General features: G+C 46.9%; 1 protein-coding gene across 2 annotated transcripts in view; it reads left to right on the top strand.

Annotated features, from left to right (window-relative positions):
- LOC121551022 (myosin-9-like) overlaps nucleotides 1-26,283 on the top strand; it is a 35,131-nt gene that overhangs the window by 7,063 nt on the left and 1,785 nt on the right. The window contains exons 2-40 of one of the 2 annotated variants that reach the window (XM_041863542.2): nucleotides 5,425-5,759; nucleotides 7,159-7,315; nucleotides 8,295-8,322; nucleotides 8,485-8,578; nucleotides 9,312-9,332; nucleotides 11,168-11,260; nucleotides 11,377-11,440; nucleotides 11,652-11,750; nucleotides 11,830-11,973; nucleotides 12,060-12,155; nucleotides 12,385-12,656; nucleotides 14,456-14,629; nucleotides 14,900-15,073; nucleotides 15,191-15,305; nucleotides 16,511-16,698; nucleotides 16,869-16,990; nucleotides 17,154-17,223; nucleotides 17,344-17,504; nucleotides 17,624-17,732; nucleotides 17,863-17,994; nucleotides 18,132-18,338; nucleotides 18,430-18,567; nucleotides 18,687-18,810; nucleotides 18,889-19,060; nucleotides 19,211-19,423; nucleotides 19,678-19,822; nucleotides 21,284-21,490; nucleotides 21,598-21,702; nucleotides 21,827-21,979; nucleotides 22,116-22,364; nucleotides 23,305-23,517; nucleotides 23,654-23,866; nucleotides 23,988-24,149; nucleotides 24,295-24,423; nucleotides 24,728-24,816; nucleotides 24,929-25,052; nucleotides 25,172-25,380; nucleotides 25,593-25,701; nucleotides 25,932-26,104. In XM_041863542.2, coding sequence (XP_041719476.2) covers nucleotides 5,430-5,759; nucleotides 7,159-7,315; nucleotides 8,295-8,322; nucleotides 8,485-8,578; nucleotides 9,312-9,332; nucleotides 11,168-11,260; nucleotides 11,377-11,440; nucleotides 11,652-11,750; nucleotides 11,830-11,973; nucleotides 12,060-12,155; nucleotides 12,385-12,656; nucleotides 14,456-14,629; nucleotides 14,900-15,073; nucleotides 15,191-15,305; nucleotides 16,511-16,698; nucleotides 16,869-16,990; nucleotides 17,154-17,223; nucleotides 17,344-17,504; nucleotides 17,624-17,732; nucleotides 17,863-17,994; nucleotides 18,132-18,338; nucleotides 18,430-18,567; nucleotides 18,687-18,810; nucleotides 18,889-19,060; nucleotides 19,211-19,423; nucleotides 19,678-19,822; nucleotides 21,284-21,490; nucleotides 21,598-21,702; nucleotides 21,827-21,979; nucleotides 22,116-22,364; nucleotides 23,305-23,517; nucleotides 23,654-23,866; nucleotides 23,988-24,149; nucleotides 24,295-24,423; nucleotides 24,728-24,816; nucleotides 24,929-25,052; nucleotides 25,172-25,380; nucleotides 25,593-25,701; nucleotides 25,932-26,104 — 5,777 coding nt within the window. In that variant the 5' untranslated portion in view covers nucleotides 5,425-5,429. The remainder of the gene's footprint in view (nucleotides 1-5,424; nucleotides 5,760-7,158; nucleotides 7,316-8,294; nucleotides 8,323-8,484; nucleotides 8,579-9,311; nucleotides 9,333-11,167; nucleotides 11,261-11,376; nucleotides 11,441-11,651; nucleotides 11,751-11,829; nucleotides 11,974-12,059; nucleotides 12,156-12,384; nucleotides 12,657-14,455; nucleotides 14,630-14,899; nucleotides 15,074-15,190; nucleotides 15,306-16,510; nucleotides 16,699-16,868; nucleotides 16,991-17,153; nucleotides 17,224-17,343; nucleotides 17,505-17,623; nucleotides 17,733-17,862; nucleotides 17,995-18,131; nucleotides 18,339-18,429; nucleotides 18,568-18,686; nucleotides 18,811-18,888; nucleotides 19,061-19,210; nucleotides 19,424-19,677; nucleotides 19,823-21,283; nucleotides 21,491-21,597; nucleotides 21,703-21,826; nucleotides 21,980-22,115; nucleotides 22,365-23,304; nucleotides 23,518-23,653; nucleotides 23,867-23,987; nucleotides 24,150-24,294; nucleotides 24,424-24,727; nucleotides 24,817-24,928; nucleotides 25,053-25,171; nucleotides 25,381-25,592; nucleotides 25,702-25,931; nucleotides 26,105-26,283) is intronic. The other variant, XM_045212386.1, reaches the window with a different exon arrangement.

The raw sequence follows: 26,283 nt of genomic DNA, 5'->3' as shown, positions 1-26,283 counted from the left end.
AATGGCAAAATAGTTTTCCCTCTTTGTCATTTCCTCTTCCCTCTCTCTCCTCGGCTCCCCCTCCCTCCCCTGTTTTAGGCAGAAAGACGGTGTCTGAGTCCATAATGAACTTAGACTCTCCTGCCCTCTCTGGCCTCGTCTGGCGCTCTCTCTCTCTCCCTCAGGGCGTCAGACAGTGGAGAGGACAAGGAGAGCCAGAGGTAAGGTGAGAGGGAGGGAGATGGAGGGATAGGCTGTTTTGAAGCTTAACATGCATACAAGACTGACCCTGCTAGACTGGACCCAACAAGAGACCATCTGATGACTAGAGTAGGGACAGACAGGATGTGGTATGAGAGGAGGATGTATTAACGGTTGTGTACTATTAATATTCCAGTCAATGGAGCCATACACCATGGCCAGTTGGCCACAGCTGTTTAACGGCTTTATAATGGTATGAAAAATGTATGCACTCACTAACTGTAAGTCGCTCTGGATAAGAGCGTCTGCTAAATGACTAAAATGTAAAATACATGTAAAATAATGTGGCTGGTGGGATACAAGGCTTATTTGGTCTCCGACTGACGAGATGGAGGATCAAGACCTTCTCTTTTCCAGCTACTCAGCATGGCTCTGGGTGAGGTGGAGCAGGGGAAGGCACTGAGCTGGAATGGAATGAGAGTGGAGAAAGGAGGGAGGGAGTGAAGGATGACTCTGAAGAGCAAGCAGCCCTTGGTGTGCCTTTTTAACAAGGGGGCCAGGCGTTAACAAGGACACTCCTTACTTCCTCCCTTTGTGCCTACATTCTAGTCTCTGTGATGTCGGTTTGAGACTGAGTCATAATAAAAGACGGAGGCCTACTAGGCTTACCCAGTGTTATCTTAATGCCATGTACAGGCTAGGCAATGTCTAGCAATGGCAGCGGCAGACCATCACACTTTAGGTTCGCCTTCACCTTTTCTTTCAATGTAGAGCACCTTCCATAGAATGACTGTGAAAAGAATAGATGTCGTTATAAATGTAGCCCTGTGCTGCTCTCAGGAGATGATTGGAGGAGATGCAAGTATGTCACTGACTAATCTGTGTCAAGAAGACGTGTAGAACACCAGCACAGGCCTCTCTGCTCCCTCCCTCCCCAGGGCCGTCCAAAACGGCTGCATGCTCTCCTTTTTGAAGTCTGATTTTATCCTTGTTATCTCTATTCAATATCAGTGGGTTATATTCCTATCCTGCTGGCTTATCTATGTCTTGCTGGTAGACAATGCAAGCTAAACTCTCTGGCAACATACAACAGATGGCCTGTGTATGTTTGAGCTGCTTGTTTGAGGCTCGACTGACCCGGTGATGGGGATAGAGGCTGAAAGACAAGGAGAGACTGATGGGGATAAGAGGCATAAAGACAAGGAGAGACTGATGGGGATAAGAGGCATAAAGACAAGGAGAGACTGATGGGGATAAGAGGCATAAAGACAAGGAGAGACTGATGGGGATAAGAGGAAAGAAATGTGCAGCATTCCTTTGCTCTCTGTCTCTGATAAAGGGTCAGTATGGGAGGAATGTGACCCTGGAAGACTGGATAAACAGAGGGGAGGGGGGGAGGGAGACGAGCTGACCGAGAGGGGGCCGGGGGGACTAATTTGTGGGGTACCTCACACTCTACAGCAGGAAACTGGGGAGTAAGGATGGGGAACAGAGTTGAGAAAGGGAAGGGTGTAGTGATGGAAGTCAGCTGTAGAGCTCTGAGGGGGGAGAGGGGCGTGAGAGGAATGGTGCTACAGCCCTGGTTCCCTCCCTGTGTGCCTAACTTAGAGAAGGGTTAATGTGCAATTTGGTGTTTCTCATAACCCTTTCTCTGTCTGTAATGCCAATATCCAACGCAGTACAGCCTTTCTCAATACATTCCCAAACATCTACTTGCCCTAGCCTAGTCTTTGTGTGCAGTAGACTGCACTGCCCCCGGTGTAGGCTAACTTACCTATAAAATATTTGTTTGTCATTCTACAGCAGGGAAACCTCACACTCAATGATTTTGCTATTTCATAAGAATAGCTTTATGATGGCTGGCACCATAAGAGAACTTGCCACCTGTGAAATTTCACAAATTGCGTTTCCAAATTATCCAAACAAACTCTGCCAACAAACAAAGTACCTGCAGTGGGGAGAACAAGTATTTGATACACTGCCGATTTTGCAGGTTTTCCTACTTACAAAGCATGTAGAGGTCTGTAATTTTTATCATAGGTACACTTCAACTGTGAGAGACGGAATCTAAAACAAAAATCCAGAAAATCACATTTGTATGATTTTTAAGTAATTAATTTGGCATTTTATTGCATGACATAAGTATTTGATACATCAGAAAAGCAGAACTTAATATTTGGTACAGAAACCTTTGTTTGCAATTACAGAGATCATACGTTTCCTGTAGGTCTTGACCAGGTTTGCACACACTGCACCAGGGATTTTGGCCCACTCCTCCATACAGACCTTCTCCAGATCCTTCAGGTTTCGGGGCTGTCGCTGGGCAATACGGACTTTCAGCTCCCTCCAAAGATTTTCTATTGGGTTCAGGTCTGGAGACTGGCTAGGCCACTCCAGGACCTTGAGATGCTTCTTACGGAGCCACTCCTTAGTTGCCCTGGCTGTGTGTTTCGGGTCGTTGTCATGCTGGAAGACCCAGCCATGACCCATCTTCAATGCTCTTACTGAGAGAAGGAGGTTGTTGGCCAAGATCTCGCAATACATGGCCCCATCCATCCTCCCCTCAATACGGTGCAGTCGTCCTGTCCCCTTTGCAGAAAAGCATCCCCAAAGAATGATGTTTCCACCTCCATGCTTCACGGTTGGGATGGTGTTCTTGGGGTTGTACTCATCCTTCTTCTTCCTCCAAACACGGCGAGTGGAGTTTAGACCAAAAAGCTCTCTTTTTGTCTCATCAGACCACATGACCTTCTCCCATTCCTCCTCTGGATCATCCAGATGGTCATTGGCAAACTTCAGACGGGCCTGGACATGCGCTGGCTTGAGCAGGGGGACCTTGCGTGCGCTGCAGGATTTTAATCCATGACGGCGTAGTGTGTTACTAATGGTTTTCTTTGAGACTGTGGTCCCAGCTCTCTTCAGGTCATTGACCAGGTCCTGCCGTGTAGTTCTGGGCTGATCTCTCACTTTCCTCATGCTCATTGATGCCCCACGAGGTGAGATCTTGCATGGAGCCCCAGACCGAGGGTGATTGACAGTCATCTTGAACTTCTTCCATTTTCTAATAATTGCACCAACAGTTGTTGCCTTCTCACCAAGCTGGTTGCCTATTGTCCTGTAGCCCATCCCAGCCTTGTGCAGGTCTACAATTTTATCCCTGATGTCCTTACACAGCTCTCTGGTCTTGGCCATTGTGGAGAGGTTGGAGTCTGTTTAATTGAGTGTGTGGACAGGTGTCTTTTTTTATACAGGTAACAAGTTCAAACAGGTGCAGTTAATACAGGTAATGAGTGGAGAACAGGAGGGCTTCTTAAAGAAAAACTAACAGGTCTGTGAGAGCCGGAATTCTTACTGGTTGATAGGTGATCAAATACTTATGTCATGCAATAAAATGCAAATGAATTACTTAAAAATCATACAATGTGATTTTCTGGATTTTTGTTTTAGATTCCGTCTCTCACAGTTGAAGTGTACCTATGATAAAAATTACAGACCTCTACATGCTTTGTAAGTAGGAAAACCTGCAAAATCGGCATTGTATCAAATACTTGTTCTCCCCACTAAGTATGGTAAAGTTGAAAAATATCCCGAACTTTTAACCTTTTTTGAGTGTTTGCTTTTTTGCAACATTGAATATGTAAAAATAACGGAGCTAGTTGTTGTAAAATGTCAACGTTTACTTCTACCCTGGGGAGTAAAGGAAGGTTTTAGGCTAACGACCCTGGCGGTGGTGGGAAAGCACTACGTTTCCGTTGTTGGAATGATGATAATTGGGATTTTAAAGGCTCCAGTGCCTGTGAGAAGCACAGCGCGTTCAGATAATGGCCTTCCCTTTTCTCTGTCCCTCTGTCTATAGCTGAACGTTATGAGACACCCTTCCCTTTTTCTCCCACTGGGTTCTTGTAATACTTGTCTAGTCACTCCATGTGGGTTACTCCATGGAACTGACTTCAATGACTTAGATGTTGTTCATGAGCTGTGAGGCATGCAAAAGCTGAGCCGGTCCTGTTTGGGCCTTCAAACGATGTCGCTCACCTCTGGCATTGTGGTTGTGTTTTACACAAGCTTTGTAAACAAGATTCAAGTCTGAACATTGTGTTTAGGCCTTTAACCCCATTTTTATGGAATATTTAGACTTGAAGTCCCTTGAATGTTCTCTAACTTTTGTTTTTGAACATTGAAGGTTCCTTAGGCCTTGTGGTCCTCTGTAGCTCAATTGGTAGAGCATGGCGCTTGTAACGCCAGGGTAGTGGGTTCGATCCCCAGGACCACCCATACGTAAAAATGTATGCGCACATGACTGTAAGTCGCTTTGGATAAAAGCGTCTGCTAAATGGAATTATTTATTTATTATTATTATTATTATTATTATTATTTATTATTATTATTATTATTATGTACAACAGTCAAACATCCCACTCTGACCTACTCCTCCTCCCTAAAAAACCCAACGTTGCGAAATGCAAATTGTTTTGAAGATTGTTCTCCAAGCGTGTAATCAACAAAGTCGTTCCCAAAACCACGTATTTAGATGAAATGGTCAGCACATGTTGCACATTACCACGAATGTAAGTTTTACAGCACTGTGACTTACGATTTGTTAGTGAGGTCTTCTTGGCTGGAGAGGGAGAGCGCCCCGTAATTTGATTAGCATCTGTAGCGGTTGCCAGGAACGTGGGGGCCTAGTTGACATTAGTGTGTTTTATGTCGACCTGACTTAACCTTAGCACTCTCCCTGTTGTAGAGAAACATTGGCGTCCCCAGCGTTCCTCAGACATTACATAAAGACAAACGGCCAGGGACCAGACCTCTCTGACAGACACCAACTCACAACCCAACAAACTTTGGTAGTGGGTTCGATCCCCAGGACCACCCATACGTAAAAATTATGCGCACATGACTGTAAGTCGCTTTGGATAAAAGCGTCTGCTAAATGGCTTATTATTATTATTATTATTTTCTGAGCAGTGGCGATCTTTAGGTCAGAACAATCCCATGGGTATTGAGGATGTAGATTGATGCGAGGGTGAAATGAAATGTAATGCCCACATTCTTGTTTTGGGTATAGATAATGCTTTGTAGTTTAAGGGAAGTCTTTGTTTACTTGGCTCAGTATATGTCAGGACTGTTGCTCATTTACATCAGGTTTGTTTGTGGGTTGAGGTATAACTAAATTGAATTGATACTACAACTAAATGCTCCATTTCCTAGCCCTAACCAACTTCCGGGTCTCTCTTTCCACAGCAACCATGGCGACGGACGCAGACAAGTTCCTGTACGTGGACCGCAACATGGTCAACAACCCTCTGGCCCAGGCAGACTGGGCCACCAAGAAGCTGGTGTGGGTGCCGTCGGAGCGGCTGGGCTTCGAGGTGGGATCTCTGAAGGAGGAGCGCGGTGAAGAGTGCCTGGTGGAGCTGGCAGACTCTGGCAAGAAGGTGAAAATCAACAAGGACGACATCCAGAAGATGAACCCACCCAAGTTCAGCAAGGTGGAAGACATGGCTGAGCTCACCTGCCTGAACGAGGCCTCAGTGCTGCACAACCTCAAGGAGAGATATTACTCTGGCCTCATCTACGTGAGTATTTTACACCAGGCACACACTGAGCTGAAGGACACAGCTGAAAATCATTGTCTTTTTTTTTTAGATGTTATCCAAGGTCTTGCTTAATGGTGGTTACGAAAGCACTGTTCGCTCATATCACAACTTGGCTTGGTTCCAAACCAGGTAGTCCTTCTATCCAGCCTCATTACCCCATTAAGCCCATTGTTTCAGATGACCCATTGTGTGCAGGTTGTCACCCCAAACGAAAGGCTGTAATCTGTTTACCAAGCTTTTTTAAAATCAGAACGAGTATGTTCAGTCCTCCCTTTCTGGCTCCCTTCCCTCTCTTACTCTCTGTATCAGCAGGAAACATTACTCTCCTGAGGGGGGAGGGGGAGGGGGAGGGGGAGGGGGAGGGGGGAGAGAGAGGGACACGAGGAGGGGGGGGGGGTCAGAGAGGGACACGAGGAGGAGGGGGGGGGGGTCAGAGAGTAAAGCTGTTCAGAGTTGAGTTTCAGGCGGAGCTGGAAATGAAATGGATATGGAATGTAAATCGCGCTCCAATTGTTATTGTTCCCCCATAATGCCACTTATGCCTCTGTCCACAACTGGGAGTGACTTGGTGCCTGCTACACTGGGCTTTGACCCGGACAAGTCAACACACCCTGGCCCTCTTGGGGTTCTTGTATTGCTGTGTTGCGCACAACTGGACCAGGTACCGTTCAGAAAAGCCCCTCTCCTGGGAGAGGCAGAGACAACTACTAGACCAGAAGCAAGGACACAGAGCAATGGGGAGGGGAGTGCAGGAATGTAGCTGAGAGGGAAGGAGACAGAAATATGGAGGGTGGATTAACATAAATGAAGTGGGGAGGAGAGATGCTCCAGATGCCCATACCAAGATGAGGGGTATATGGAAGGGGACAGAGGGGGGTGGGGTGACATCACCTCGGATAATGTCACTGTTTGGTAGAAGGTCTTGGTGATTGTGAAACATGACTGATCTAACCCAGACTCTAGCTGTAGTCAGGGAGGGGGATTGGGATATAAAGTATGGAGCTGGTGTTGACGAGAGACTTGGAGAGGGTTAGATTCAGAAGATAATGTTCACTATGATTTCCCCATTCACAGCGTATGTGTTCTCTCCTGAAACATCTGTCCACTCTAGTTCTCGGCTGTAGACCATAAGAGGGTCTTATATGATATGCAGTCAGTTGAAACTATTACATTGGCAGGTCCGAGTGCATCTACTGCAATCTCTCACTGATATAGACAGTGGAATTTTGCTTGAAATGACATCTCTAGACTAGCTAAAATCCAATGTAAGAAGGCCAGTCAAATCCCACTGTATAATCCCTAGTGTTCTTTGTTCAGGCCATGGATAGAAGAGATGCTCAGTAGTTAATATTAATAAGCATTTCTCTTTGTATCACAGACATACTCCGGCCTCTTCTGTGTGGTTATAAACCCCTATAAGAATCTGCCCATCTACTCAGAAGAGATTGTGGATATGTACAAGGGCAAGAAGAGGCATGAAATGCCCCCCCATATATACGCCATCACTGACACGGCCTACAGGAGCATGATGCAGGGTAAGTGGAGACCCTTGTTATACCACAACATCGTAAGTAACCAAATGTGTTCAGATGAGACTGAGTAAAAGGGTTATTGGTAGTATTTTAACATCCATGTTTAGTAAGATAATTTGTCTAAGATATGCATTGGTTTAGACTCCTACAGGCAGACTTAGCTCTGAAAGTTTGCATTTAACTAGTGAAGCATTGGCCTCAATTTCTGAGGGCTCCTGCCTTCCTTAACCAAGGAAAGGCCATTAGTCAGTCTAAGGGGATGTAGGCTACCTACAGTACATTCTCAGTACTCTCTTTCCCAGACCCATTATCTTGATGTACCGTTGGGCATTGTCAGGCTGTCCATTCACTCCCTCTTGTCTTGTTAGTCCATTGTTGGCCCCCATTGAAGTAAAGGGAATCATTTAACTCTAGGAGAGAGGGAGGGAGTTACCGCGCAGTATGTGCAGGGGGATAGTTAATTGGCTTGTTGGTTAAAAGGCAGCACCCTTTCCAGTCACAGGAAACCGGATATTGATTTCCTGTGTGACCAATGCACTTCCTGTTTCAGAGAGACAAATGTGGTGCATGTGCTCCTTAGATAACAAATACACACTGTAGAATTCACATTTTATATGAATCCAGCTGGCAACAACATACTTCTGTTATTCTGACAATGGAACTGTGAAGTTCCTCTGCACAACAAGCACCCATGATGGGCTGAAATAATAACAGAAACTATTCTGTCACTATTGAATTCAAACGTCCTAATAATAATAAATTAATAATAAATGCCATTTAGCAGACGCTTTTATCCAAAGCGACTTACAGTCATGCGTGCATACATTTTTGTGTATGGGTGGTCCCGGGGATCGAACCCACTACCCTGGCGTTAAAAGCGCCGTGCTCTACCAGCTACAGAGGACCACAATGTTATTCAATCCAAACTTAATGCATGTAATATGTACCTTTTTTTAAACCATGGCTCCACCTCTTTTCACAGACCGTGAAGACCAGTCCATTCTTTGCACGTGAGTCTTGAGCACAAAACCCTATGAACAGCAAATCTTTGTCTCTCAACATGACCTTGAAATATCTTGGTTTTAGTTGTGATGTTGCTGACAACTGATTGACTTCCTTGTTACTTTTTTGGTTCTGTCTTTCTCTCCTCTTTCTCCTTTTCTCTTCCACAGAGGAGAGTCTGGTGCTGGGAAGACAGAGAACACCAAGAAGGTCATTCAGTATCTGGCCCATGTGGCCTCTTCCCACAAGACCAAGAAAGACCAGGTCAGTCAGTCAGTCCTCTACCTTCTAACCTTACCTCAACTACTTTACTATTCTCTCTCCTAATTCCCTCTGATGTTCACCCTCTCCTCTGATGTTCACCCTCTCCTCTGCTCTTCACCCTCTCCTCTCTTTCCTATACCTGTTTTCTTTCTCACTCTCCCTCACTCTCTGAAGTGGGCCTGGTTTCCTATGGTCCTTTATCAGCTCGGAACCAGGCTTTTCCGAGTCATCAGTGCTCAACTACTTGTACTGTGATTGTGTGTGAGAATAGTGGTGCCAGTAATACTTAACATTACATACTTGTCAAGCCATCACCATATTGTTCCAAGTCTTGGATAGGTGCGTTTTCTACATCAGTCACACCGCTCTATGCTACCAGAGCCATAGAGTACCACTAAATAAGGGTTGGCCAGTCCTGGTTCTTGAAGACTGACAGTAGCACAGCACTGCAGGCTGTAGATTAAACTCCCTTGGTAGCCGGTTCATAGTGTGATATCTAAACCACAGTGGACTGACGTCATTATTCCTATTGTTGACATTTGTCCTCCAGCAGCTGAGCTCTATAAAGCCATGAGACAAAATAAAACCCTGCAGTGCTGTAGTTGGCCACCCCTGTGATAGATGCAGCTGTAACTACAGGGTTCAAGAGAGGCTCAGTCTTTTCTGAAAGCAGACCAGTATCCGTATCTATCATTCCTTTTGAGGTTGTGTATTTCTCTTTTCCCATCAACAGACCAGCTCGTTCCTGTCACATGTGAGTTACCCTCTCCCTTCACCCCCCACCACCCCCTTCCTTCCTCTCCCATCACATCTCTGGATCTCCTCCTCCACACCCTTCCTCCCTCTCCCTGGCTCTTGCGCTGTCTCTCTCCCTCCTCCCCCGTGCTGCTGGAGCGTGCTCTGTGGTGGGCTAGTGGGTCGATTGGAAGTGTAGGTCACATGACCAGTGTTGGTCAAGAGGAAGAAGGAATGTTCATTATTAAAGGGGAAATTGCCATTTTTGAATTCAGCCAGACAAAACTAAGAGCACATCCCTTTTGTATTGTTGATTTGATCTTCTTTAAATACTAAGTTAAAATGTATTTAATGAGTTACCAACTCTGCAGTTTAACAAGTCTGGCTGAATTTTGCATAACGCTGTTGATCCTTTGTTTTGCCCCTGGTGGTTCCAGAAGTGTGCTTGATGTGTTTACCTGTGTGTGAGACTCCATGTCTGCTTGCTGTGTGTGTTCCAGTGTGTCTGTTTAGAGATCTGGTCAATGTTCACTCACAGTTCCCCCTCCATTTTTCACTCTTTGTCCACACCATTTTAAAGATCTCTGGACAAACTCATTGAGTTGCTGTGTGCATTGTGATGCCAGTGGAGTAAACTGTGATTGTATACCTCTATGTGTGAGTGAGTTCACTGGGGATGCTTCATACCAGTCAACAGATCCATTATTCCCTTCTCCTTATTACCGCATTACCGGTTAAGCAAGCTCCTCAGATTGATAACATTGACAACGCCCCTGCTATAGCAGCTACATTTAAAAAATGTTAGTCATTTAGCAGACATACTTATCCAGAGTGACTTACAGGAGCAATTAGGGTTAAGTGCCTTGCTCATGGGCACATCGACAGATTTTACACCTAGTTGGCTTGGGGATTCGAACCAGTGACCTTTCGGTTACTGGCCAAACACTCTTAACTGCTAGGCTATGTAAGAATATGAGTGTGAGTCTGTATTTGTATTGAGTGGGCTCCAAGCTCCTCACATTAAGAATGTTGACGAAGCCGGCTCTTTAGGGCATCAGTAGGCTTTCCTGTCTACGTATAGATCCTTTAAAAATGAAAATACACTGTAGTATTACTAGTGGCATTTTAGATGGATTCATGTGCATGGATCCACCTGTACAACAGCAGTCTGAAGTAGAGCTCAGTGTGAACTATGTGCAGGTTTAGGGCTGTAGGGTTTTTGTATAGTTAACAATGTCCGTGTAGTGAATCTTGACAGTCAGTTCTCTGCATGGGGTCTGGGGGTTACTCTGCTATGGGTGAAAGGTGACGGGTTACTGATGAGGGCCACAGGGTCGTCCATTGGGTGTCAAGGTGTGGGTACTAACACGGCGCTGTGTGTGGGGAATTGTGTACTTGTGTAAGTGTTCCCGTGTGTGTGTGTGTGTGATATTCAATGGTCTGCATGCAGTTTGTTTTATTTTCTCCATAAGTAAGGTAGGCAGTTGGCAAATGTGTGATTTTATCTTACGACTCATGATTCAATTATGGACTTGGGCGTAAAAAGGGAACATCCAAATACAAATCAAATGTTTAAACAACTTAAATCCTCCCAATGATGTGATACTAGAGTAAATTAAAAGCAGATGACTGTATATTTCTCACAATGCACGACTATGAATTATCCATCGGAATCACCAAAGGTATTCACAGTTTGATCCCACTGCTGAGAAAGGACAAATGGCATGTCCTGTAAGGGTGTCACTATAGAATTTGCACTTATCTAGATAAGTCCTTATATGGATGTGGTGATTTTAAAGGATCCAATGGGATGAAGTCATTGGTTGATGGAGGGGTTCTGTGTTTGTCCACTAGGGCGAGCTGGAGAAGCAGCTGCTGCAAGCTAACCCCATCCTGGAGGCCTTTGGAAACGCCAAGACTGTCAAGAACGACAACTCCTCCCGATTCGTAAGACATTTTAACATCTCTTAGTGATGCTTGTGTTTTGACTTCTATTTATTACTTTTTTCTGTTGGACAATTATTGCCTGCTTCCTTAGTCATTCACTGTGTTCTCTCTCCCAGGGAAAATTCATCAGGATCAACTTCGATGTCAATGGATACATTGTGGGTGCCAACATTGAAACCTGTATCCTTCATACTATGTTAACTACACTGAAATTCACTCCCTCATTTGAAATATACAATGGTTTCTCTATAGATTCAACTGTAGTTTAACTCCAGACACCACTCGGTTAGTGTTTACGGTAAACTAGACAATTAAGTCACACACACACTCGCCCCGGCCAGTAGAAGCTCATAATCCATTCTGAGTGGCTCCTTGACTCCCTGACCTCCAGACCTGCTGGAGAAGTCCCGTGCCATCCGCCAGGCCAAAGACGAGAGGACCTTCCATGTCTTCTACTACATGCTCACTGGGGCTGGAGACAAACTGCGCTGTAAGCCTCCTTCATTATCACCTTTATCAAGTACAGGTAACTGTGCATATCAGATCTAATAACTCTGTGCTCCCCTCAGCCGAGCTGTGTCTGGAGGGCTACAACAACTACCGCTTCCTGGTAAATGGAAACGTGACCATCCCTGGCCAGCAGGACAAGGACCTGTTCACCGAGACCCTGGAGGCCTTTAGGATCATGGGCATCCCAGACGACGAGCAGATTGGTGAGTGGGAAGACGGGACGCACTACCCTCTCACAGGTTTATTTTGGGGGGGGTGTGACTCTAACCTTTGTTGTTCTCTAATGCAGGTCTGCTGAAGGTGGTGTCTTCCGTGCTCCAGCTGGGCAACATGAGCTTTAAGAAGGAACGCCATTCAGACCAGGCCTCCATGCCTGATGACACGGGTACAGCAAACCTTTATGTGGGCTGGTCTTATCCTAAAAGAGATCATAGTATCTATCAATTACACTCTACTGACCATCAGACTATACACCTTTCAGTCCACAATCATTATTTTTGGTTTCAAAGTCTAGTTCCATGCACTGCTGTAGGCATCAAACTCTTATTCCCTTGGGGGATCCCTCCCTCTCAACCCCATCTCATCTCTCCGTCCCCTGTCCCTCCCTGTCACAGCTGCTCAGAAGGTGTGCCACCTGATGGGCATGAGCGTGACAGACTTCACCCGTGCGATCCTGTCCCCTCGTATCAAGGTGGGCAGGGACTATGTGCAGAAGGCCCAGACCCAGGAACAGGCTGAGTTTGCGGTTGAGGCCCTGGCCAAGGCCACATACGAGAGGATGTTCCGCTGGCTGGTGATGAGGATCAACAAGGCCCTGGACAAGACCAAGCGACAGGGAGCCTCCTTCATCGGCATCCTGGACATTGCTGGCTTTGAGATCTTTGAGGTAAACTGGAGTGGGGGCAAAGACCAAAGGGATTACAATGTCTTGAGTAAGAACCAGTCGTGGTCAAAAGTTTTGAGAATGACACAAATATAAATTTTCACAAAGTCTGCTGCCTCAGTTTTTATGATGGCAATTTGCATATACTCCAGAATGTTATAAAGAGTGATCAGATGAATTGCAATTAATTGCAAAGTCCCTCTTTGACATGAAAATGAACTTAATCTAAAAAAAAACATTTCCACTGCATTTCAGCCCTGCCACAAAAGGACCAGCTGACATCATGTCAGTGATTCTCTCGTTAACACAGGTGAGAGTGTTGACGAGGACAAGGCTGGAGATCACTCTGTCATGCTGATTGAGTTAGAATAACAGACTGGAAGCTTTAAAAGGAGGGTGGTGCTTGAAATCATTGTTCTTCCTCTGTTAACCATGGTTACCTGCAAGGAAACACGTGCCATCATCATTGCTTTGCACAAAAAGGGCTTCATAGGCAAGAATATTGCTGCTAGTAAGATTGCACCTAAATCGACCATTTATCGGATCATCAATAACTTCAAGGAGAGAGGTTCAATTGTTGTGAAGAAGGCTTCAGGGCGCCCAAGAAAGTCCAGCAAGCGCCAGGACCGTCTCCTAAAGTTGATTCAGCTGCGGGATCGGGGCACCACCAGTGCAGAGCTTGCTCAGGAATGGCAGCAGGCAGGTGTGAGTGCATCTGCACGCACAGTGAGGGGAATACTTTTGGAGGATGGCCTGGTGTCAAGAAGGGCAGCGAGGAAGCCACTTCTCTCCAGGAAAAACATCAGGGACAGACTGATATTCTGCAAAGTACAGGAAGGGAAGCCTGGGGACGGGGGGAAGTCATTTTCTCTGAATCCCCTTTCCGATTGTTTGGGGCATCCGGAAAAAAAGCTTGTCCGGAGAAGACAAGGTGAGCAGTCCTGTGTCATGCCAGCAGTAAAGCATCCTGAGACCATTCATGTGTGGGGTTGCTTCTCAGCCAAGGGAGTGGGCTCACTCACAATTTTGCCTAAGAAGACAGCCATGAATAAAGAATGGTACCAGCACATCCTCCGACAGCAACTTCTCCCAACCATCCAAGAACAGTTTGGTGACGAACAATGCCTTTTCCAGCATGATGCTGGAAAAAGTGATAACTAAGTGGCTCGGGGAACAAAACATCAATCTTGGGTCCATGGCCAGGAAACTCCCCAGACCTTAATCCCATTGAGAACTTGTGGTCAATCCTCAAGAGGCGGGTAGACAAACAAAACCCCACAAATTCTGACAAACTCCAATCATTGATTATGCAAGAATGGGCTGCCATCAGTCAGGATGTGGCCCAGAAGTTAATTGAAAGCATGCCAGGGTTGATTGCAGAGGTCTTGAAAAAGAAGGGTCAACACTGCAAATATTGACTCTTTGCATAAACTTAATGTAATTGTCAATAAAAGCCTTTGACACTTATGGAATGCTTGTAATTATACTTCAGTATACCATAGTAACATCTGACAAAAATATCTAAAAACACTGAAGCAGCAAACTTTGTGAAGACCAATACTTGTGTCATTCTCAAAACTTTTGACCACGACTGTATATTTGTTGAAAGCAATTTTCCTCTCGTCTCGATCTCCACTTATCTAGAAAGACAGAATGGGGGTGGATGCCTGCAGGGAATCTGTTTTCACCTGTCAAGTTCTTTCACATCATTGCATATTGGGGAACGGGGACAAATAAAGAGAAACACTTTAGTTTTTGGTCATGATGAATGCACTTTCTGACAATTTCTCTTTCTCCTCTAGCTGAACTCGTTTGAGCAGCTGTGCATCAACTACACCAACGAGAAGCTGCAGCAGCTGTTCAACCACACCATGTTTATCCTGGAGCAGGAGGAGTACCAGAGGGAGGGCATCGAGTGGAGCTTCATCGACTTCGGCCTGGACCTGCAGCCCTGCATCGACCTCATTGAGAAGCCTGTGAGTCTACCCCTTTGTATCTCCCTACCTTTCATCATGTACTGAATACTCCCTTTCTCACTCCACCCTTTCCTGTATATACCTCCCCTGTTAACCTCTCACTTCCTGCAGTCCCATCCCTTTCCTCCAATCCTCTCTCATATCTCTCTCCACCTGCCACCTCCCTTCATCTCTCCCCCTCCCTCCATCTCTTTCAGTTCAGTCCCATGCTATGCTGCAGCTCCAGGCTCCCTGGTCTCTCTGTAAGCCCTGTTCTCTGCTCTCCCTCAGGCTAGCCCCCCTGGTATCCTGGCCCTTTTGGATGAGGAGTGCTGGTTCCCCAAAGCCACTGACAAGAGCTTTGTGGAGAAGGTCCTGCAGGAGCAGGGCACCCACTCCAAGTTCCACAAGCCCAAGAAACTGAAGGATGAGGCAGACTTCTGCATCATTCACTACGCCGGGAAGGTAAACGGACCAGTAATGAAGACTAAGTTTAGACTCTGCTTAATCTGTGTGCCCTGGGACATCATGTCCCATGCAAACCTTGTGTAATACTGTCTATATGGTGTTCTGTCTCCTCAGGTGGACTACAAGGCTGACGAGTGGCTGATGAAGAACATGGATCCTCTGAACGACAACGTGGCCACACTGCTCAACCAGTCCACTGACAAGTTTGTGTCTGAACTGTGGAAGGACGGTGAGTGCAGCCAATGATAGTTACCAACCAGTAAGAACAACAGACTTAAGTGGATGAACCCTCATGCTGGGAATTGCTGATATGTTTTCAGTAAAGGGTCTCTTCCTGTCTCATATCTACTTTTCTCTCTCGTCTCGTATCCGATGTCTGGTGTCTGGACCTTTGTTCTTACCCGTTCACTCTGTTTTGGATTCTATCCATCTGCTCCTCTGTATGGCCCATTTTCGTTTGTTCTCCCTCCCTCTCTTACTGGGTCTCAGAGGTACAGAGGTCTCAGAGAGCCTCTTTTTATCAGCGTTTTCCTTTTCTCCACTCAGATTCAGGTGACCGTTTTTTCTTTTTCATCATTTCAGTCTCCTTTATTTACTCCTGTTCTGCTCATCCTTCTGTTGTTACACGAATATAAACCTTTCTCATCTCAGCATCAACTTTTGCCTATGTTTTTTAACCTGTTTGCTCATACCCTGTTTCCCCTGTGGATCAATGTTGATTTATCAGATATATTTTTTACAAGGGGTTGTAATGACCGTCCCCCCCAGCTCTGTGTGCAGTGAGATCTACCACTTGTTGCTCTTTCATTGGACTCTCCCTCTCTCCCTCTGTGTAATAGTGTGGTTTGGGACCCCTGGTGTTGCTCATGGGTACTGCAGCAATGGGTATATACTGCATGGGTTTGGTTCCGTCATCACCAATAAAAACATGCCCACAAATGCACAGTTTGTCACAAACATTGATTTCCAAATAGTATGTAGGTTCGCACCACACATTTGACGTATTAAGATGGTCACATAGTGTAAGCAGTTACACACACACACACACACACACACACACACCCTTCACTCACTGCATCGAGTTGCGTCTCGTTCTAGTGTGATTCCCTCTCCTCCCCCCACGCTTCACTGGCATTTTGTGACCCCTCTCCTCTCATTCCCCAAATCCCCCTTCCTACTGTATTTGTCCTCTGCATTCACCCAGTGTTGTGGTGGCACTGGTTTTGAACCAGTCAGTCATCTCTCTCTCCATCCTCCATGGAGAGATGAGACCCCCCACCTCCATTATACTCTGCTTCATGTGTTTTATGTTGTGGTTTGTTTTCACTGTGTGGTGTTTGCCTGGTTAGATATTCCCAAATGTGCAAGCCTCTCTGGTCTCACTTCACCCTCTCTCCTCTCCTCTTGTTCTTCTCTCCGTCTTCCCCCTCTCAGTGGATCGTATCGTGGGCCTGGATAAGGTTGCAGGGATGTCTGAGATGCCTGGTGCCTTTAAGACCCGTAAGGGCATGTTCCGGACGGTGGGCCAGCTTTACAAGGAGCAGCTGTCCAAGCTCATGGCCACTCTGAGGAACACCAACCCCAACTTCGTCCGCTGCATCATCCCCAACCACGAGAAGAAGGTACCAGTCGATCACCTCCACCAGTGAAAACATCCAAACAATAGTTTCTCTCAAGATGCCCTCCAAACACAGTAGGCAACAGAGGCACCCAGAACTTATGCTAGTGGTGTTATCTTGGCAGCTTTTTATTTACACAGCTAAACAGGTTCCCTTTCTTCCCTCCCCTATAGGCTGGTAAGCTAGACCCCCACCTGGTTCTGGACCAGCTGAGGTGTAATGGTGTTCTGGAGGGGATCCGTATCTGCAGACAGGGCTTCCCCAACCGTATCGTCTTCCAGGAGTTCAGACAGAGGTACCGTAAACACTCCCATTGTGGCTGCATACGAATGTCTTGTCTTTTCACCAGTTCCCCAACTTAACCTCATATTATTGTTGCATCATGCTGTGTATGTTGCTTCTGTTGAGTTGAGTACAACTCTGATGATCCCCTGCATGTGCCTTTGTCTCTCTCTAAGGTACGAGATCCTCACTCCCAACTCCATCCCCAAGGGCTTCATGGATGGAAAACAGGCCTGTGTGCTCATGGTAAGAGAGAAGGGCGTTATTCTCTTGTTCTAGAACATTCTCACTCATTCAGAATGAAACAGAACGAAGAGATGAATATTGTCACAGTTGAACTGATTGTATACCTCACCCTCCTGTCAGATCAAAAGCCTGGAGCTGGATCCCAACCTGTTCAGGATTGGTCAGAGTAAGGTGTTCTTCAGGGCTGGAGTGCTAGCTCACCTGGAGGAGGAGAGGGACATGAAGATCACTGACGTCATCATCAGCTTCCAGGCCTGGTGCAGAGGCTACGTGGCCCGCAGGTAAGGAGACCCCTGACTCCAACGGTCTTATCATATGGCTGCAGTGAAAAAGTTTTGATTCAGGTCTTATAACTGTATTTAGAAGATACGTAAGTGTTTCTCTCTCTCTCGCTCTGCAGGGCGTTTGCCAGGAGACAGCAGCAGCTGACCGCCATGAAGGTGATCCAGAGGAACTGTTCTGCCTACCTCAAACTCAGGAACTGGCAGTGGTGGAGACTCTTCACCAAGGTACACACTGTACTTATGCTACTGTTGTTCCTTTACCGTGGTACTGGACTCAGCCGAACCCCCTGGGAATACTGGGGTACAATAGCCTTTCTATTCTCCTCTTAACTGTCCCTCTCCCCTCGTCCCCCAGGTGAAGCCCCTGCTGCAGGTGAGCAGGCAGGAGGAGGAGATGCAGGCCAAGGACGATGAGCTGACCAAGGTGAAGGACAGGCAGGAGCATGCTGAGAGGCAGCTGCAGGAGATGGAGGTCAAACAGCACCAGGTAAGAGGAGGCCCTCCATCACTGGAGCAGCCCTAAAGTAACATGTTGATCATTTATAATAAAACAATAGTTTGCGCAACCTAACTTGAAACGGCATTGATGAACCCTTAACACCATATTTTCTCTGTCTCCCCCAGTTGAGTGCCGAGAAGCAGGCCCTGCAGGAGCAGCTGCAGGCTGAGACAGAGCTGTGTGCCGAGGCGGAGGAGATGAGAGCCCGTCTGGCCGCTAAGAAGCAGGAGCTGGAGGAGATCCTTCATGACCTGGAGGCCAGAGTGGAGGAGGAGGAGGAGAGAGCTACACATCTACAGACAGAGAAGAAGAAGATGCAGCAGAACATCACGGTGAGGACACCCACACAAACCAACACACACTTTGTGGGCAGCGTGGCAGGTACACACTGTGCAAACTCTTTCTCCTCCTGTGTGTGTGTAGGACCTGGAGCAGCAGTTGGATGAGGAGGAGGCTGCCAGGCAGAGGCTGCAACTGGAAAAGGTGACCACAGACTCCAAGCTGAAGAAGATCGAGGAGGACGTCATGGTTCTTGAAGACCAGAACAACAAACTCATGAAGGTCCGTATCCAACCATCAATGGGCAGACAGGTGTATGGATGGAAGAGGGATGGATCTGTATAAGTAAAATGGATAGAATTGTGTTGTGAACTCCTGGTTGTGTTGTGGGTGTCCCACAGGAGAAAAAGCTAATGGAGGAGCGTATCTCTGAGTTCACCTCTAACCTGACTGAGGAGGAGGAGAAGTCCAAGAGCCTTCAGAAACTCAAGAACAAGCACGAGGCCATGATCACTGACCTGGAGGGTAGGTGGAGCACACGCACCATGTTGACCAAGTTGCTCTTATTTCCTCCTTAACTCTTCTTCTCCTTCTCTCCCTTAGACCGCCTGCGCAGGGAGGAGAAGGGGCGTCAGGAGCTGGAGAAGAACAGGCGTAAGCTGGAGGGAGACTCTACTGATCTCCTTGACCAGATAGCTGAGCTGCAGGCCCAGATCGCTGAGCTCCGCGCCCAGCTGGCCAAGAAGGAGGAGGAGCTGCAGGCAGCCCTGGCCAGGTGGGATCTCTACAAGATCTCTGAAATCACATATAAACATACATACGTAGTGGCTTTAGTGTGATCACTCTGTAAGAACTCTGTAAATTGTATTTACATGGCATAATGAATGTTATAACACCCTCCATTTCCCTCTCCTTCCCTCCTCAGGATTGAGGAGGAGGCAGCCCAGAAGAACTTGGCCCAAAAGAAGATCCGGGAAATGGAAGCCCAGCTGTCTGAGCTGCAGGAGGACCTGGAGCTGGAGAGGGCCGCACGCACCAAGGCTGAGAAGAACCGCAGGGACCTGGGAGAGGAGCTGGAGGCCCTCAAGACTGAGCTGGAGGACACACTGGACTCCACTGCTGCCCAGCAGGAGCTCAGGTACTGACACCCGAGGGAGATCAGTTACATAGTCGTCCACTGTGTTTAAATGAAACTGGTTTATTGTGAAATAAGATGCCACATAATGGATGCCATCATGTTGACCTTCTAGAAAAATGTTTTCATGAGTTGATGACAATTCTCATACACTCTCAACTTCGTTTATTTTCCTTGTTTCCCAGTATTTAGCTTAGCACACAATCTGACAATGTCCTATTCCCGCTTTCCTTCATTTCTCTACTTCTGTCTGTCAGGACCAAGCGTGAGACTGAGGTGAACCAGCTGAAGAAGGTTCTAGAGGACGAAGCCAAGGTCCACGAGCAGCAGGTGGTGGAGATGAGACTGAAACACAGCCAGGCCTTCGATGAGCTCAACGAGCAACTGGAGCAGGCCAAGAGAGTGGGTGATATACACACATACATACACACATACATACATGCATGCATACAGTGAGGGGAAAAAAGTATTTGATCCCCTGCTGATTTTGTACGTTTGCCCACTGACAAAGAAATGATCAGTCTATAATTTTAATGGTAGGTTTATTTGAACAGTGAGAGACAGAATAACAACAAAATAATCCAGAAAAACGCATGTCGAAAATGTTATAAATTGATTTGCATTTTAATGAGGGAAATAAGTATTTGACCCCCTCTCAATCAGAAAGATTTCTGGCTCCCAGGTGTCTTTTATACAGGTAACGAGCTGAGATTAGGAGCACACTCTTACAGGGAGTGCTCCTAATCTCAGCTTGTTACCTGTATAAAAGACACCTGTCCACAGAAGCAATCAATCAATCAGATTCCAAACTCCACCATGGCCAAAACCAAAGAGCTCTCCAAGGATGTCAGGGACAAGATTGTAGACCTACACAAGGCTGGAATGGGCTACAAGACCATCGCCAAGCAGCTTGGTTAGAAGGTGACAACAGTTGGTGCGATTATTCGCAAATGGAAGAAACACAAAATAACTGTGTTGTGGTCAGATGAGACCAAAATGGAGCTCTTTGGCATCAACTCAACTCGCCGTGTTTGGAGGAGGAGGAATGATGCCTATGACCCCAAGAACACCATCCCCACCGTCAAACATGGAGGTGGAAACATTATGCTTTGGGTGTGTTTTTCTGCTAAGGGGACCGGACAACTTCACCGCATCAAAGGGACGATGGACGGGGCCATGTACCGTCAAATCTTGGGTGAGAACCTCCTTCCCTCAGCCAGGGCATTGAAAATGGGTCGTGGATGGGTATTCCAGCATGACAATGACCCAAAACACATGGCCAAGGCAACAAAGGAGTGGCTCAAGAAGAAGCACATTAAGGTCCTGGAGTGGCCTAGCCAGTCTCCAGACCTTAATCCCATAGAAAATCTGTGGAGGGAGCTGAAGGTTCGAGTTGCCAAACGTCAGCCTCGAAACCTTAATGACTTGGAGAAGATCTGCAAAGAGGAGTGGGACAAAATCCCTCCTGAGATGTGTGCAAACCTGGTGACCAACTACAAGAAACGTCTGACCTCTGTGATTGCCAACAAGGGTTTTGCCACCATGTACTAAGTCATGTTTTGCAGAGGGGTCAAATACTTATTTCCCTCATTAAAATGCAAATCAATTTATAACATTTTTGACATGCGTTTTTCTGGATTTTTTTGTTATTCTGTCTCTCACTGTTCAAATAAACCTACCATTAAAATTATAGACTGATCATGTCTTTGTCAGTGGGCAAACGTACAAAATCAGCAGGGGATCAAATACTTTTTTCCCTCACTGTACATACATGCATACATACACAAGCCCTCAAGAACTCCTTTGTATTACAGTATCTGTACATGCACTGACCCCTGGTGTTCTATCCCCCTCCCCTAACAGAACAAGGTGTCAGTGGAGAAGACCAAGCAGGCTCTGGAGAGTGAGCGTAACGAGCTGGCCATCGAGCTGCAGAGCCTGATGCAGGGGAAGGGAGACTCTGAGCACCGCAGGAAAAAGGCTGAGGGCCAGGTCCAGGAGCTACAAGTCAAACATGGAGAGAGCGAGCGCCAGAGGATTGAGCTGGCTGAGAGAGTGGCCAAGATGCAGGTACAGTACCATTCATCTCCTTTCAGGGACGATTTGAAATATGTGACCTGTACACTAGCTGTAAGGCCCATATTGATGACTGTTTTGGTTATTGTGTTCCTCTCAAGGCTGAGTTGGAGACTGTCAATGGCTTGCTCAGTGAGGTGGAGGGTAAGTCCATCAAAGCATCCAAGGACTGCTCTTCTGTGGAGTCTCAGCTGCAGGATGTACAGGTACAGTACTCCATAGACTACAACAGATCCAAGTATTAAATAATGAACTAGTTTTGTCATGGTTATCTGTAAACGCTGCTATAACCGGACTATAACCGTGCCAGCGTTTCTCTTCTAACTACAGGAGCTGCTCCAGGAGGAGACTCGTCAGAAGCTGTCCATGGGCACTCGTCTGCGTCAGCTGGAGGATGAACAGAACACTCTGAGAGAACAGCTGGAGGAGGAGGAGGGGAGCAAGAGGAACGTGGAGAAGCAGCTGCTCACCGTGCAGGCTCAGGTAAACACACACACAGCAGCATACACCTTAAAATTGGATTGACTCAAATGTGCTATTAGATTTATTTGTTCAACACATCACTAGAACCCATAAACCACACCACAATGTTTGAGTGACAGGCGGTGTCCCCCTATAGCTGGCAGAGATGAAGAAGAAGTCTGAGCAGGAGGCGGGCTGTCTGGAGAACGCGGAGGAGGGGAAGAAGAGGTTGCAGAGGGACCTGGAGGGGCTCAGCCAGCGAATGGAGGAGAAGTGCAGTGCCTTTGAGAAACTGGACAAGACTAAGACTCGTCTGCAGCAGGAGCTGGACGACATGGTGGTTGACCAGGACCACCTCAGACAGACCGTAACCAATCTGGAGAAGAAGCAGAAGAAGTTCGACCAGGTTAGTAGTAACACTAACTAGGTTTTCATCCAGTTGGTTACAGATTTTCATGCGAATATTCTAAAATCTGCATAAAAACAATATGTGATTTCCCAGCAGAGATGTTTCCATCAAATTGACTTTTGCGGATAAAAGGCTGTACGTGATGACGTAGTGCACGTAAAAATAACTTTTGCGGATAAATTCCAATGTAACACATTTTTTAAATGTTTTTACGTTAAATGGGTTTCCATCGAATTTTCAACTCTACTGATGGTTTTGTCAGATTATTATTATTTGCGTTCTATAGCGAATGTGCCCACTCTGGCCTTGATACGTGCGCTTTAGCCAACAGCTCGCAGATACTGTTCGGGTAAGCTACCTACATACGGTTATTATGGACAGAAGAGCAAGTATTTTATTTGTTAAACGGCAGCCAAGCATCGACCATCATGTCACCAGAATAAGAGTAAGACCCTCATTATTTATTGGAAAGGAGCATCAAGCTCATTACTGTGCACTTTCACCACCCTGTGACATTCATCATAACGCATTTCATCTAACCTAATAAACTGTATGCTTTCCCGAGTCGTAGTGGGAGGACCTCGCGTCATCACGTTACTCCAAGTTTACTTTGATATGATGGTTACTATATCAATATTTGTGCATAAAGGCGTTTCCACCACCATTTCTCGCATAATTAATTTTAGACGCAAAAAGATCCCACCTGTTTTGCTGTTTCCATCAGGCCTGTCGTGACTTTTTATTTTTTTACCAGACATGTACTTTACTCGCATTAAAAGGTTGTAGGAAACCTGGTTACTGTCCACAATTTAATTCACTCAAACTGGAGGGTAAATTACTTGGAAGTGTTGATTTTATGAAAATCCATAACTATTAGGGAAAGATCTGGGTCTTGAAATACAGTATGTTGTATGACATTCCTCCATTTTACTTATAGATGCTGGCTGAGGAGAAGACCATCTCATGCCGCTATGCTGAGGAAAGGGACAAGGCTGAGGCTGAGGCCAGGGAGAAGGAGACCCGGGCCCTGGCTCTGACCCGCGAGCTGGAGTCCCTCATTGACATGAAGGACGAGATGGACCGCGCCAACAAGCTGCTCCGCGCTGAGATGGAGGACCTGGTCTCCTCGAAGGATGACGTCGGCAAGAGTGTAAGACAGCAGAGTGTCATTTTTTTCCGGGCGGGGGGGCTGGGAGATGTTGAATTGTTCAATTCAAATCCTTTGTTTTCATACTGGTCCCAAAGTCCTGCTATTTCTCATCACAATCTCCACTATTTTCCTTCAGGTGCACGAGCTGGAGAAGTCCAAGCGTGGCATGGAGCAGCAGCTGGAGGAGATGAGGACTCAGCTGGAGGAGCTGGAGGACGAGCTGCAGGCCACGGAGGACGCCAAGCTGCGTCTGGAGGTCAACATGCAGGCCATGAAGGCCCAGTATGAGAGAGACCTGGCAGGACGAGATGAGATGGGCGAGGAGAAGAAGAGACAGCTGATCAAACAGGTACACTAGTAGCTACAGGCTTAACTTGGTAGGTAACGGTTCCTTACTGTGTGTTATTTGTCCACTGTAAAATGGGACACGTAGTCCAGTGATTGAAAGCTTGAATCTCTCTGGTCCTCAGGTGCGTGAGATGGAATTGGAGTTGGAGGATGAGAGGAAGCAGCGCTCTGTTGCCGTGGCAGCCCGTAAGAAGCTGGAGCTGGACCTGAAGGAGCTGGAGGCAGCAATCGACATGGCCAACAAGAATCGTGATGAGGCCCTCAAACAGCTTAAGAAGCTTCAGGTAACAACCAATTACATTATCACCAGCTTCTGACCTGTAGTATGTTTTTATACCATGACCGCATTCTATTCAAATCAAGATGCATGCAGATGGTGAGTAGTTTGCTAGAAATATATGTTTTGAACCTCTCCCTCCTCTCCACCAGGCCCAGATGAAGGAGCTGCTGAGGGAGCTGGAGGACACTCGTATGTCCAGAGACGAGATCATGGCCCAGGCCAAGGAGAACGAGAAGAAGCTCAAGAGCATGGAGGCCGACATGATCCAGATGACAGAGGTCAGTCTGCACTGCTGCCCCTCATCTAACATCTCACACTAGTCTCTCGTTTTATTCTCACCTGACACCTCACCCTCCCAAACAGTAAAAAACCGACTTCTGTAACTCTAACTATTTTTATAAATCCTACCGTGAGAAACTGTATTTGCACATAACTCAAACTTTTGCACAAATGCTCCACTAAAATCATGATTAATGTGAAAAGTTAGTTATGAGCGCTTATCTCAAGTTAGGATTTGGCCCTGTGTGTCTTCCATTTTCATGCCACTCCCACACACACTCTTTGGTTCTCCCCCCCCCCCAGGAGCTGGCTGCTGCAGAGCGGGTGAAGAGACAGGCCCAGCAGGAGAGAGACGAGCTGCAGGATGAGATCAACAACCAGGCCGCCAAGAAGTAGGAACCATTTTCTACATCTTTCATAACCTACTGTTGTTTATCTCTGCCTATAATGACCCAAATATCTATCCCTCTCCCTCCTTTCTTTTCCACTTCCTTTTTCTCTCAGCGGTCTGATTGCGGAGGAAAAACGGAGACTGGAGGCTCGTATCGCACAGCTGGAGGAGGAGCTGGAAGAGGAGCAGTGTAACACTGAGCTGGTCAACGATAGGCTGAAGAGAGCTCTGCTGCAGGTAGGACAGCCAAGGACGGCAGTTGACTTTCATGCAGCATGTGTACAGACGGGATAGTTTACGTCTAATGATAAGGTGGGTCAGGCCATAAGTACAGTTTAACCCCTTGTCTCTGTCAGACTGACCAGATGACTGTAGAGATGACGGCAGAGCGCAGTACCTCCCAGCGCCTGGAGGGGGCCCGCTCCCAGCTGGAGCGCCAGAACAAGGAGCTGAAGCTGAAGCTGCAGGAGCTGGAGGGAACCGTCAAGTCCAAGTACAAGGCCACTATCGCTGCCCTGGAGGCCAAGATCGCCCAGCTGGAGGAGCAGGTGGACATCGAGACCAGGTGAGTGGGTCTGAGCCTGACCTTAGACCCCCTGAGGCTCTACCATCAGCATCCTCATTCAGATAACCCGCCTCTCCTGGGCTCTGCATAATTCTAAATATTAACTGAAATTGCAGCATGGGTGAGGTCAGATGGTGAAAATCCCACAAGCCATGGAGAAGTTAAGTAGAAGTTTCAGCCTGTCCATGTGACCCAAATGTTTCTTTCCACAGGGAGAGGCAGCAAGCGTCCAAGCTGGTGCGCCGCACAGAGAAGAAGCTAAAGGAGGTCGTCCTCGCGGTGGACGATGAGAGACGCAACACAGAGCAGTACAAAGACCAGGTCAGGGCTCGGATATCTAGCTTAAACACAAGCCCAACAGCTTTACACCAGCCAACATGAAGTCTCTGTGTAACTCTCTAGTTTGTATGAATGATTTAATGGATTACATTTATATAAAGCGTTTCACTAGATTTCAGTGTACTTTACATTGTCTTGAAACCCCATCCACCACCTATATGTAGCATCCACCTTGGTACTTGATGCTAATGCGTGTGTGTGTGTGCACGCAGTCGGACAAGCTGAACTCTCGTATGAAGCAGCTGAAGAGGCAGCTTGAGGAGTCTGAGGAGGAGGCCCAGAGAGCCAACGCCAACCGCAGGAAACTGCAGAGGGAGCTGGAGGACGCCACCGAGTCAGCCGACGCCATGAACCGCGAGGTCAGCACCCTCAAGAGCAAGCTCAGGTACGTACACTCCTCCACTGCACATCACCCAAACTGACTAAATGCTGAAGCACTGTACTAGCACCCTACACAGCATACTTGCATTTACAATGTATGTTTCAAACACATTCCCTCATCTGCTACATTACTGATCATATGTCCTCAGAGGGCCTCCATTTTGATTTGTTGGCCCTCCATGA

This window comes from Coregonus clupeaformis, unplaced genomic scaffold (genome assembly GCF_020615455.1).
Source record: "Coregonus clupeaformis isolate EN_2021a unplaced genomic scaffold, ASM2061545v1 scaf0010, whole genome shotgun sequence".
In the NCBI taxonomy this organism is placed as follows: Eukaryota; Metazoa; Chordata; class Actinopteri; order Salmoniformes; family Salmonidae; genus Coregonus; species Coregonus clupeaformis.
This window is presented reverse-complemented; position numbering and strand designations above follow the sequence as displayed.